Raw genomic sequence first — 14,405 nt, 5'->3', positions numbered from 1 at the left:
CCACTGAACCACTAGAAACATAAACAAGCTGGGCAGCATTCCAGCTGGAAACTCAAGCTGTGGCTCAAGTCAAGCCTGAGTATTGTTTTTTCTGTTAGTTTACAACAACATCAGGAAAGGGGATAAAATTTTCAATGTAAATAAAGAAAACATCTAATTAAAAAAAAAAAAAGATGGAACTTGGAAAAAAAAAAAAGGAAACCACCCACCCATTACTCCTAAGAAAGAAATTGTATACCTAAAAATATTCTTTGTAGAAAATCTTAGTATTCTCTTCAATGTCTCCAAAGGAAGTTTTGTTGTAATTGTTTCCCCGGCTTCAGAAATAATGCCTGTGACAATCACCTTCACAACAACCACCTCAGAAAGAGTGCTCCGTTACTGATTATTGTGTGGGATTTCAGCTTCAACCAGCCACGCTCCACCAGTAAAACAAGAGAGAGGGCACAGTGAAAACACAACACCCAGCAATAAACACCCTCTACCACATCACCCAGTCCATATACCTCGACTGCCCAGTCTTCTAAATCAACAGGATCCCAATGCTTCAACAGTCAGAGACTCTTTTGAGCCACTAATTAAAAATGCTTTGTCCAAGGACACAGACATTTAGAGTTTCATTAGCAACAACAAGAGTCCCTCATACTGAATTTGGCCCATATTCTGTTGAATGTTCAAGCAAGTTAGCAAAAGGCTGCAATTCTGTATGAACCAAACAGTCCCTAAATGCCAATGATAAAATCTCTAGGAGTCATAGGGATGGGGTAGGGGTGGGGGTGGGGTGGAGGTCGGAGTGAGGAAAAAGAGAGTAAGCAACACCCACAGCCCACTCTTTCTCATTAAAGTATTTCATTTCCTGTGGGCCTGATGGATAAAAAATGATTCAAGCTTGGGATGCTATCTTGTTTTTTCCCCTCTCTTAGTATCCTGATACATCATCCAAAATGAAGAAACAGGAGGAGCCACATAGCTTCTTGGTTCATTTTTCACCTTGGGGATTATACCTGAATTTCAATTTCCTATTGAGCCTGTTTGTTTGATCGCTGGAAATTGAAACGTAGGCACAAGGCTTGGATGAAAAATTAGTCATGCAGCTTTCACCCCAAGCTAGTGCAGCTGGATGGGAGCGGAGAGGAAATTTGAAGGAAGCGTTGACAGTTAATTTAACAGACTCGTTCTCTTTGGATCACCTTGGGACTCCTTGTTGGTCAAGGAACTTGTAAATCAGGCTGGTTCTGAATGTGATGGAAGAAAGTCACTGAAACCATGCTCCTAAAACCTGCAGAGGTGATGGACAGAATGTTTTCAACCTTACTCTGATAGTCCTCACCTCTGGGAAAACGCCACTTAGATAAAAACCAAAGCTCATAATAAGGCTTGCCCTGCTGAGACTGGGACTCAGAGAGCCCATTAGGAAGGTTACCTTGAAATAGTGTATCTGGTATCTTTGTATCAAATTAGCTGGCAATAAGATACATATAATCCCCAGGCTGTCTGAGGCTCCCTGGGGTTAGGGCGTTTGAAACCACCTCCTTTTCCACACTCCAGCATTCTGTATCCCCCTGACCACTGTTCTGTCTTATTTTTCACCTTGTAAATCACTATGGGATTTAGTCATTTATTATATTTTCTAGTTTTTTGCTCCATTCCTGACTACAGTGGTGTTTGTGGAATTGTTCTCTATGGTAGCCACACAACTTAGAAAAAAATTATTGGCCTACTTATGATTCAGTTGATAACTATTATAACAAAAATGAATGAGTGAATGAATGAATGAGCACGTGTAAAAGCAAGGGAAATGCCCTATGGGATATTTTTTTCTTCCCACACAGTGTTTTATCAGTGTGATAAAAAATATCACCTGTTATTATAGCCAGTAAAACCTTTTGCTTCCTGCCCCATGCCAAGCAGAAACATGCAAAGTAAATAGGCAGTTTCCACCCTGTAAGAGCTGATCTCACACACATTGCACTGGCTTCATGATCTCTGAGGGGAAAAAGCACACAGACATAACCCACCCCCATAATATTCCTAAATGATATCTTTTGTTTAATGTCACACGCCACATCCAAAGGTCTTCTAAATAACAAGAGAGCAGGTGTTCGTCCTTTAACATCCTACTTGTCAGACAGCAGTGTTGTAATAAATTGATTAAATGCATGTTCTTGAGGGGGAAAAAAAGATACTCCACATATTGCTATTCTACGTGTACAAAAATAAACAAATTCCAGTTTCCTGTGGTGCCTGTTAATTCGATCCCAATTAAAGTGTCTGGATAGAAAAGCAAGATGCTAGAACAAGGAGAAAAAGAAGAGTCACCTGTCAGTAGGACAAGCACCATGGCAACCCAGAAAGGCAGGTTTGGGAACTGGAGTTAAACAGGGGCGGTGTCCTGATTATTATTCCCCAAAGCTAAGTCCTCCCTGACAAGTTGACTTCTCTGAGCTCAGTTTTCCTACATCTAAATAGAATGACAACAACAGTCACTTTCCAGGGATAGTGGAAGTATTAGAAAGAACATGGATATGAATCATCCTGTAACTGCTGGGGGATTTTACAGCAGCATCCTAGCAATAGTATTGTATCATCTAATGGTGTTTTTTAATTTGATGGGAAAAAGATAAATGTACACAATCTTGATAAGTAGAGTCAGTCTTAAAGAATAGTGGCTCAAGGAATTCTCCTCCAAACTTGACAGCAAAGAATTTTATATATGATCTGTTGTCATTAGTGGGAGGAGGGGGAGCAGCCATCATGACTGTTTTATGATTAGATGCTATAAAAACCATGAAGTTTAAATATTTACATTTTGGAACCTTCAGAAAGCAGGCCGGTATTTTCTCAGCAGGCTTCAGCTGTATGCTTGGAGGAGCACAAGTACTGTTTATACTCTGTGCATGTTGGAGGCACGTTAAAATGACAGATTGGGGACAGGTCAGAGCAAAAATGTGACAGAGTCGAGCTAAATGGACTTCTGCAAGTCTCTCTGGGACATAACTTTCTTAAAGGGAAATATAACAACTCTAATTGTACCTAATCAGTGTCCCATCATGTTAAGGCTGATGCTCTGCGATTCCTGCAAAGTGCTCTAATGACGACAGGGAGACGCCAAGGCTGCAAGTGTTATGCATTAAAAGGAGCTGTAGGCTGCTCTTTGCTAGAAAATGATAGATGACCTAGGCAAGCATGTCATTTCCTATTTTGTGCTTTCATTTTTCAGACCAAATTGCACTAAACCACAAAACCATCGTGTGTCCCATGATCGATGTCATTGACCACAATCACTTTGGGTATGAGGCACAAGCTGGGGATGCCATGCGAGGAGCCTTCGACTGGGAAATGTACTACAAAAGAATTCCCATCCCTCCAGAGCTCCAGAGGGCTGATCCCAGCGACCCTTTTGAGTGAGTAGCAGCTGAGGGAGGGGTGAAGGGAGAGAGGGCAGATAACAGGTGACGCCTCTTGCATGTCAAACTCAGGACCCCTGAGGACAATTATCTCTGATGAAATGTAACAAGACAGGTGGTAACAGTAAGCAAAACACCATATAAAGGTCAGACTTATAAGCTATAGAAGATTAAAATTACATGTTATGCTAAATACACAAATCACCATCTTAAGTGCTGCTAAGCAGAAGGGAAAGTGTATGAAAATGAAAAGAATCAGAAACATGGATTCTTTGAATAAAAATACAAGGAGGCTGAATGATCCACTTTAGGTATTCTCTCCTAAAAGACTACTGGAATTAAGTTTGTTCTCTTTTATTGAGGATGAGTATGAAGTAAGAACCAGATTTTGGGTCTCTAATCTATATCTGTTTGAAACTCTAATTTTTTTCTAGTGAAAAACCAGTGCTCCCAAATAAGTACTTCCATGTCTTCAAATTGGAGAGTTACACTGTAAGACAAATCCAATAAAAATAATCAATAGTCCTTCTCCTGATTTAAGTGCTTCTAAGAGATGAACTTATGATAACCCGTTAACAAATTTCTACAAAGCTAAAGCCAGTTGTTGTTGTTGTTGTTGTTGTTGATTGTGGAAGTGAGAATTGTACATTTCTAGAAAAAGATGAAAGAAGACTCAGTTTGACAACTTGCAGGGCCACTAATGGTGAACAGCGACGTGGTCCCAAGAGTTAGCACAGAGATTGCTCAGTGTGTATTACAGCTATTCCAGTCTATATCCATAGAGCAGACTAAAATCTTGACTGTTTTAAAACTCTGGTGTAGTTGTTGAGTATGCATCAAATATCTGTGATCAGAACTTTGCCTGCTTTGTAAGAAGCCACTTAAAATGCATTAAAATCAATATTGTCATTTCATCAACAAGAGACCCCATAAAAAATTTGCAGTAGGGAAGTTACCAGGTAGTAGCGCAACTTTGGTCACATTAACCATTTGACTACGAATGAGCAGTTAGTACTTTCCCAGGAAAACATTTCCTCTAGCCCTGGGTGAGGGAAGGGCATTTAAGAAGTCATTCACTAGATAAGACAGGAGAACGTCATCTCTCTTGTCCAATGAAACATAATCATTACCTATGCGGCACTTCTACACTTAGGGTTTCAACCTCTCAATGGCCTGGAAAGTGGTTGAAAAGAAATAAGGAAGGACCTTTCTAGCTCTCCCATGTGCTCTGACCAAAGTCCAGGAATATTCAGAACTGCTATAAAAATGTATAGGGATCTATTTGAAGGACTTTATCACGAGTATTAGAAGCAGCCCTAACCGAGAACAGCTTCTCAGATATCCCTGAAGGTAGCCATTGGAAGGCTTGGCCAAAGGCACTGAATGTAGGACAAGTAAGTAGTGAGTTAACATGCCTGACTTAAACCCTCTTTCAGGTGTGTGCATGTATATTTCAGAGGATGTCATAAGTCACCAATATACACAATTACTACTTATCAGGTTTTTTAATTTGATAAATAAAAAGTAAGATGTAAATAAAAATTAACAATTGTTTGAAATAAAAGAGTAGAGGAAAGGCTATGTTAGGGTTTCTGTTGTTGTGAGAAAAAACCATGACCAAAAGCAACTTGGGGAGGAAAGGGCTTTCTTTCATCTTACAACTTGTAGTTCATCATGGAGGCAACTCAGGGCAAGAAGTCAAGGCAGGAACCTGGACGAAGGAAGGGATGCCCAGGTCATGGAAGAACATTCCTGTGTTGGATGGTTTTACATCAACTTGACACAAGCCATAAACATCTGAGAGGAGGGAACCTCAGTTGAGAAAATGCCTCTATAAAGGTGGACTGTAGGCAAGCTTGTGGGAGGGAATACCCCATAGTAAGTGGCAGAGCCTACCCATAGTAAGTGGTACCATCGTGGGCTAGTCATTTTGGGTATCGTGAGAAAGCAGGCCGAGCAAGCCATGAGGAGCAAGCAGGAAGCAACATTCCTACATCATCTCTATACTAGCTCTTGGCTGCAGGTTCCTGCTGTGTTTGGGTTCCTTCTGTGGTCAACAATGATGCAGAAATGTAAGCCAAATAAACCCTTTCCTCCCCAGTTTGCTTTGGGCCATGGTATTTCATAATAGCAATTGAAACTCCAAGGCAGCTGCTTACTGGTTAGCTCTGTACTGGGTGAGCCTGCTGTTTTATAGCAGGGAAGACCACCTGCCCAGAGGTGGCACCACTCACAAGGGGCTCAGCCATCCCACATGAGTCACTAATCAAGAAAATACCCTACACACTTACCTACAGGCCAATCCTATAAAAGAACTTTCCTGGTTAAGATATTTTTCTTCCTACATGACCTTACTGTGTGTCACGTTGACATAAAAACTAGCCAACACAGAATATGCGTACAGAGGAGTCCCAAAACCCACAGAAGTTTTTGTGGATGTCAGCTGACAGCAGACGTTCCGCAGTGCAATTGCTACTATCTAGGTCACCGTGTCGGAAGGGCTGGAATTCATCCCTATGATGGCAGTCCACATACTGTAACAGTGACTCACTGTCTTGACCTTTTGCATCACTTCCACCGTGACAGCAAAATGAGGCCCTGCTTTCAGAAACAATGGAATCAGACTTCTGCCAAAGGGCACGCTAAAGCTGGAAATTGTATACGTGTTCTCAGCCCCTGCACTGACAGGACTACCCCGGCTGTGGCCATCACAATATCAAGTACATTGCTTAACCCTGGCTCTGACAGGATCGGTAACTTTCAGAATGAGATTACCACTCGTTCCTATCAACCACTTAGGTGGTGGCTGTCCTGTCAGAAATTGCCCGGGTCTATTGAATATTACCGTCTTTCTGCGTTAAGTCTCTTTGATGCCTGGGAATGCAGACACTTTAGCCCTTTGTAATAAATGTAACTTCCAGGAGGTGTCCACTTTGATCTTAAAAACTGCATTTGCCTTCCTAATAACAAAAGAACGGTTATCCAAGCCCTCTGAGCGGCAGCGTATCAGCAATTCCATTATCACAGCAGTCACCGGAATGTGCTCATAAACAGACACGCTTTAGGCTAAAACTTGCTTCTCTAGATGTGAGGCTGCAAGATACACAGGATGAATGCTGACTATCTATCCATCTCCCAGAGGCTTTCAAGTTTCAAGAGGCTGCAGAGATGTGTGGCTTTCTGTGGGAAAATGGGGATGGGACGCTGGAAAGGTGGGCAGAAAGGAACTTGAAAGAGGAGTATGGAAATTCCTCGTAACCCGCAGGACCTTTTACACCATAGGCATGCAGAAATTATCTTCCTGTAGCACGTCTATCAAAAGTTCTAAAGTGATCGAACGCATGCTTGCTCGTCTGGCCTGCCATTTTTTTGAGTTGTCTGTGCCGTTGACTGGTACTATATTTTTTCAACTTGAAAATCAGGTCATGAGTAGGACATGATCAGTCTTTAATTATTAAAGAAATAAATTACATTGAACTAAATTATCAGAACACTATACCAATATATACAAATGTGCTATTTCTCAGAATTTAGTTCCAGTTTAAAGAAACACACATATGATCCTGGGTGTGGCATAAATACCATTTCTTAAAATAATCTACAAAGCCTAAAGAATTCAAGATCCTCAAACTTCCTAAACTGGGAAACATGATCTCAAAGGGTAAGAAATGGCTCTTCATGCTTCACATGGAATGCCAAGAAAATATTTACTTATTATTTGGAAAAGAATCTTATTGTTTAAAAAAAAAGTTCTTATAAGAGAAAATGGAATAGATGTGGTTCTTGTTACTATCAATCCATCATGATTTGAATAGATTGGACTGGTCTGGGCTGGACTAAGCTGGGCTTGGCTGGGATGGGCTTGGCTGGGATGGTGTGGGATGAGATGGCATGGGATAGGATGGGATGGCATGGGATGGGATGGCATGGCATGGGATGGGATGGGATGGCATGGGATGGGATGGGATGGGATAGGATGGGATGGCATGGAATAGGATGGGATGGGGTGGGGTGGGGTGGGGTGGGGTGGGGTGGGGTGGGGTGGGATGGGATGGGATGGATTGGGTACATCTCAGGAACACTTCTGGTCTGTGACTATGTAACACTCAATCTTGACTCTTTCTGGGAACTTACGTAATGGAGTGGAATGCTTTTAGCGGTTTCTTGTTATCTGTGCCTTTTGAATTTTCTCATTCCTGGTCCATCTTGAATGCAGAGCACTTAGGAAACTAATCTTTTTCTGTGTCACAAAATGTAATGTGCCCCTATAGCCTTTAATGACAAATGGAAAGTTGTTCATTTACTGTCTGGTCACTAACTTACTTCTTCAACCTTATGTTAGCATCTAAACATTTAGAAAGAACCAGAAGAAATTGTCTTGACCCACTTCCTTGTCAAGCAATCACTAGGTAATACCCCAGATAGTGTCCTGCCTCTGCTTGAACTCATCAAGAAAGTAAATTTGCTGCTTCAAAAGGCAATCCATTCCAACAGACTCATTGACTGAAGCCTTTTCCTTTGTATTAAGAAAATTCTGTCTCCTTGATCTCAAATTATCCTATTTGAGATGTAAAGGATGTCTAATCCTATTTCAGCGACAGCTCCTAACTGGATCTGAAAGCAGCCCTTGTGCCTCTTTTCTTTTCCAGGCTAAATATTTTCTCTTCTGCTGCTATGTCCAGAATCTTACAGACACACAGCTCTCTCTCTCTCTCTCTCTCTCTCTCTCTCTCTCTCTCTCTCTCTCTCACACACACACACACACACACACACACACACACGTGACACATATGTAACGGTGTATACACAAAGGAAGGAAAACTCATCTACTACAAATGTTTATTCTCCCTTCATCCACAAGAGCATCAGTTGGAAGTCAGTGAATCTTCATATAGATTCACAGACTGGCTTAGAAAGGCCTAGCCCTTGCTGTGACAAGTTTGGCACTTCAAATACTATAGATTCCCTAAGGGTCAAAATGCTGTGAGTAGAATCTTCATGGGCTGCTTCTGCAGTCAAGGTTAGGAAGTACAGCCCAGGCTTGAATTGATTAGATAAACCTCGGTCAGAGGGAGTTGTTTTACCTCTTCACAGAAAAGGAGACTGCCTTCTAGAAATGCACTCGCAGCATCTTCCTCTGCTCCTCTGAAGAAGTGACTATAAAACTTGATGACATTCTTTGAAGTATGAGAGCTGGCTACGTAGACCAGGCCTATAATCCAGCACTTCAAAGGCAGATGAACAAAGATTGGGAGTTGAAGGCTAACATTGGCTACATAGTGAGATTCAGTTTTCAAAAAAAAATTGTATGAGAAAGTATTGATATAATTACTATATGACTGGCCTGTCAGATCTTATCAGGTAATCCATAAAATATTTTGGTAAATTTATAGTTTTGGGACAATGTTGTAGTTAGGATTTCTATTGCTGTGATAAACACCATGAGTGAAAGCAACTTGGGGAGGAGCCAGTTTATTTCATCTTACAACTGTTACATCCACCTTCCGTCCCTAAGGGAAGTGAAGGCAGGAACTGGAAGACAAGACTTGAAGCAGAAGTCATGGAGGAGTGCTGCCCATTGGCTCAACCTATTTTCTTAAACAACTCAGAACACCTGGCCACAGAAGTCACTGGCCACAGTGGAATGGACCCTTCTGCATCAATCATCAGTCAAGAATATACCCCATAGGCTTAGGTACAGCTCAGTGCGACGGGGATATTTTCTCTTCTCTAGTTCCCTCTTCTTAGATATCTCTAGGTTGTGTCAAACTGAAAAAGAAAAAGACAGCACAAAGAGAATCAGAAAAAAATGTACAAATCATAAATTCATCAAGCAAGGAGGACCCTTAGATCATCCAAGCTCTCATTTTTATAGACAACCATAAAGACTACAGAGTCTGTGTGACATATTTGGCGCTATGAGTAGTAAATTCAACCGCTATCTCAAGAGTCTCGGGTTGTAACTCACCATTTCAGGGTCTTCTTTCTTTTTGCCAGGGAGGTAGAGAGGAAATAACATCTATTGCCTCCAGGAACTGGGTTAGAAAATTTACATTCATTGCTAAATCATTTAGTCCTCATTTCAAGCCTATGAAATAATTCATCCTGGGCACATTTGTAGATGGTGTAGCTGGGGCATACAAAGCAAACACAGCAAAGCAGAATGAGAGCAGAGTTATCAGTGCCTTCTATGTCTTAGAAATTTCTGCCTTCCTTTCTACTTGGAGGAGATGAACTCTCCAGTGTTTAAAGAGTAATCATGTGGAAGTAGAAAACAACAATTTCAGCACAGTATCTTCCTCCCTAAACACAACTATGTGGCTGTCAGTGGATAGATAGCACAGTGCCAATGGCATCTCTGGCCATCAGCAAGAGCTACAGCAGGTCCTGATTCCAGGCTTGTTTGGAACATGGAGTTAGATCATCATTCCAGGACTACAGCTTACAGATGGATGATACATTTTTAACTGTGTTCAACATAGGGTGGGAATGAGGCTAAGATTCAGCCAGCCCTGTACTCACAAGGCCATGAGCCTACACGAAAGGGTCTCTGTCTCCGTGGTGGGCATGAAGCTTTCCTAAATTCAGGCTCCACTTACTTGATGCTTCAAATGACACATTGGCTTTCCGCAGGACTGCTGTGAGTTCAGAAGGTGATGCTGATAACTCCAACACTCCACCCCAGGCTGGAGCTGCCTTAGCTTACTTAGAATTTGAAAATAATTTCATCTACTCAGAACTTTCTTCATGAGTTTTGACCCAATATTAATTATTGTGAATTAATCAAAATCAGCAAAGCATGAAATTGTCCCTTCCCAATGGCAGCCCAGACATGTAAAACGCTAAATTTTATGTAAGATGTAAAGTGGGAAGAGTGGCTTTGGGGTCTTCTCCTCCCTCACCTCTGTACTAACTTGGACACTGTTAATCTTTCCTGTTATCTGCCTGGTTCATTTTGAGCCACCTCGAATCTCAGAGTTTGAGAAAGGAAGAAAATTTTCTTGATATACTATTTCTCAGACCAAGTCACATGAATTACTCTGATCTTCATGTAGTTGTTTCCTAGTCTTGCACCCTTTTCATCAAAAAATAAAAATAAAATAAAAATCAATACATCTAATCTACTTTGGGTTTTGTTTTGTTGACTTCAAAATTGTTTGATTAAGGTTTAGAAACTTTAGTGTGTGTGTGTGTGTGTGTGTGTGTGTGTGTGTGTGTNTCTGCTGCTATGTCCAGAATCTTACAGACACACATCTCTCTCTCTCTCTCTCTCTCTCTCTCTCTCTCTCTCTCTCTCTCTCTCTCTCTCTCACACACACACACACACACACACACACACACACACGTGACACATATGTAACGGTGTATACACAAAGGAAGGAAAACTCATCTACTACAAATGTTTATTCTCCCTTCATCCACAAGAGCATCAGTTGGAAGTCAGTGAATCTTCATATAGATTCACAGACTGGCTTAGAAAGGCCTAGCCCTTGCTGTGACAAGTTTGGCACTTCAAATACTATAGATTCCCTAAGGGTCAAAATGCTGTGAGTAGAATCTTCATGGGCTGCTTCTGCAGTCAAGGTTAGGAAGTACAGCCCAGGCTTGAATTGATTAGATAAACCTCGGTCAGAGGGAGTTGTTTTACCTCTTCACAGAAAAGGAGACTGCCTTCTAGAAATGCACTCGCAGCATCTTCCTCTGCTCCTCTGAAGAAGTGACTATAAAACTTGATGACATTCTTTGAAGTATGAGAGCTGGCTACGTAGACCAGGCCTATAATCCAGCACTTCAAAGGCAGATGAACAAAGATTGGGAGTTGAAGGCTAACATTGGCTACATAGTGAGATTCAGTTTTCAAAAAAAAATTGTATGAGAAAGTATTGATATAATTACTATATGACTGGCCTGTCAGATCTTATCAGGTAATCCATAAAATATTTTGGTAAATTTATAGTTTTGGGACAATGTTGTAGTTAGGATTTCTATTGCTGTGATAAACACCATGAGTGAAAGCAACTTGGGGAGGAGCCAGTTTATTTCATCTTACAACTGTTACATCCACCTTCCGTCCCTAAGGGAAGTGAAGGCAGGAACTGGAAGACAAGACTTGAAGCAGAAGTCATGGAGGAGTGCTGCCCATTGGCTCAACCTATTTTCTTAAACAACTCAGAACACCTGGCCACAGAAGTCACTGGCCACAGTGGAATGGACCCTTCTGCATCAATCATCAGTCAAGAATATACCCCATAGGCTTAGGTACAGCTCAGTGCGACGGGGATATTTTCTCTTCTCTAGTTCCCTCTTCTTAGATATCTCTAGGTTGTGTCAAACTGAAAAAGAAAAAGACAGCACAAAGAGAATCAGAAAAAAATGTACAAATCATAAATTCATCAAGCAAGGAGGACCCTTAGATCATCCAAGCTCTCATTTTTATAGACAACCATAAAGACTACAGAGTCTGTGTGACATATTTGGCGCTATGAGTAGTAAATTCAACCGCTATCTCAAGAGTCTCGGGTTGTAACTCACCATTTCAGGGTCTTCTTTCTTTTTGCCAGGGAGGTAGAGAGGAAATAACATCTATTGCCTCCAGGAACTGGGTTAGAAAATTTACATTCATTGCTAAATCATTTAGTCCTCATTTCAAGCCTATGAAATAATTCATCCTGGGCACATTTGTAGATGGTGTAGCTGGGGCATACAAAGCAAACACAGCAAAGCAGAATGAGAGCAGAGTTATCAGTGCCTTCTATGTCTTAGAAATTTCTGCCTTCCTTTCTACTTGGAGGAGATGAACTCTCCAGTGTTTAAAGAGTAATCATGTGGAAGTAGAAAACAACAATTTCAGCACAGTATCTTCCTCCCTAAACACAACTATGTGGCTGTCAGTGGATAGATAGCACAGTGCCAATGGCATCTCTGGCCATCAGCAAGAGCTACAGCAGGTCCTGATTCCAGGCTTGTTTGGAACATGGAGTTAGATCATCATTCCAGGACTACAGCTTACAGATGGATGATACATTTTTAACTGTGTTCAACATAGGGTGGGAATGAGGCTAAGATTCAGCCAGCCCTGTACTCACAAGGCCATGAGCCTACACGAAAGGGTCTCTGTCTCCGTGGTGGGCATGAAGCTTTCCTAAATTCAGGCTCCACTTACTTGATGCTTCAAATGACACATTGGCTTTCCGCAGGACTGCTGTGAGTTCAGAAGGTGATGCTGATAACTCCAACACTCCACCCCAGGCTGGAGCTGCCTTAGCTTACTTAGAATTTGAAAATAATTTCATCTACTCAGAACTTTCTTCATGAGTTTTGACCCAATATTAATTATTGTGAATTAATCAAAATCAGCAAAGCATGAAATTGTCCCTTCCCAATGGCAGCCCAGACATGTAAAACGCTAAATTTTATGTAAGATGTAAAGTGGGAAGAGTGGCTTTGGGGTCTTCTCCTCCCTCACCTCTGTACTAACTTGGACACTGTTAATCTTTCCTGTTATCTGCCTGGTTCATTTTGAGCCACCTCGAATCTCAGAGTTTGAGAAAGGAAGAAAATTTTCTTGATATACTATTTCTCAGACCAAGTCACATGAATTACTCTGATCTTCATGTAGTTGTTTCCTAGTCTTGCACCCTTTTCATCAAAAAATAAAAATAAAATAAAAATCAATACATCTAATCTACTTTGGGTTTTGTTTTGTTGACTTCAAAATTGTTTGATTAAGGTTTAGAAACTTTAGTGTGTGTGTGTGTGTGTGTGTGTGTGTGTGTGTGTGTGTATCTGTGTGTGTCTGTGTGTCTCTGTGTGTAATATGTGTAGTGTATATGAATGTGTGTGTCTGTGTGTGTATGTCTGTATGTATGTATGGTGGGAGTTATGTGTATGTATGGGTGGGTGTCTGTGTCTGTGTCTGTGTGTACATATATGTGGTGTGAGTGGTGTGTATGTATGTGTGTTGTATGCATGTGTTTGTGTAACTATGTGTCTGTGTGTGTGGTATGTGTGGCATATATGAATGTGTGTGTCTGTATGTGTATGTGTGTGTGGTGTGAGTGGTGTATGTAGGTGTGTGCTGTGTATGCGTATCTGTGTGTGTGTCTGTGTGTCTGGTATACAAGGTATATATGAACATGTTGTGTCAGTGTGTATATGTCTGCCTGTGTGCCTGTGCATGTGTGTGTGGTGTGAGTTGTGTGTATGTATGTGGTATGTGTGTCTGTGTTTGTGTGTGTGTGTCTATGTGTGTGGTATGTGTGATATATATGAATGTGTGTGTCTGTGCCTATGTGTGTACATGTATGTGTGTGTGTGTTTGTCTATGTGTGTCTGTATCTGTGATTTGTTTGCAATCTTGTTGCTGTGATAGACAAAACAACCTTAGGAAGAAAGGGTTTATTTCATCTTATACTTGGACTCTCAGTCCATCACTGAGAAATCAGAGTAGAAATTCAATCAGGATCAGAAATGGGAGCCATGGAGGGAGGCCACTCACTGGATTTCTCCTCCTGGCTTCTTCAAGTAACCTTTTTATGCAGCTCAAACCCACATACCTGTGAATGGCACTGCTGGGCCTTCTACATCGATCACAATTGAGAAAATGCCCCACAGACTTCCCACAAGACAATCTGATCAGGACAATCCCCCAGTTGAGGCTCCCTCAGTTAATTCTGGAATGTATAAAGTTAATAGGTGATGCTTACCAAAAGGAGAGAGGGGCAGAGAAACATGTATTGCCATGCACTGTGAGGAGACAGAGGGTAACTTGTGGAACTTGGTTCTCTCCTTCTGTGATGTACGTTCCGGAGGCATAACTTAGGTCATAGACTTATCAGCAATCACTTTCAACCTCTGACCCAATTTCCTCAACCAATCTGTCCAAATAACCTAGTTCATTAAGTATGTGTATGACATTAAATATGTATGTGCATGGCATTGCATACAACACAGTATGTTAAAGGACTGGGCTCTATTAGTTACCTGATGTAAGCAAAC

At 41.3% G+C, this 14,405-nt stretch overlaps 1 protein-coding gene across 1 annotated transcript in view; it reads left to right on the top strand.

The window, feature by feature from the left end:
• The window catches only part of Galntl6 (polypeptide N-acetylgalactosaminyltransferase like 6), a 1,053,895-nt gene that overhangs the window by 869,742 nt on the left and 169,748 nt on the right, over positions 1 to 14,405 (top strand). The window contains exon 7 of the mRNA XM_021169756.2: positions 3,221 to 3,404. Coding sequence (XP_021025415.2) covers positions 3,221 to 3,404 — 184 coding nt within the window. The remainder of the gene's footprint in view (positions 1 to 3,220; positions 3,405 to 14,405) is intronic.

The sequence above is a fragment of the Mus caroli genome, chromosome 8 (genome assembly GCF_900094665.2).
Source record: "Mus caroli chromosome 8, CAROLI_EIJ_v1.1, whole genome shotgun sequence".
In the NCBI taxonomy this organism is placed as follows: domain Eukaryota; kingdom Metazoa; phylum Chordata; class Mammalia; order Rodentia; family Muridae; genus Mus; species Mus caroli.
This window is presented reverse-complemented; position numbering and strand designations above follow the sequence as displayed.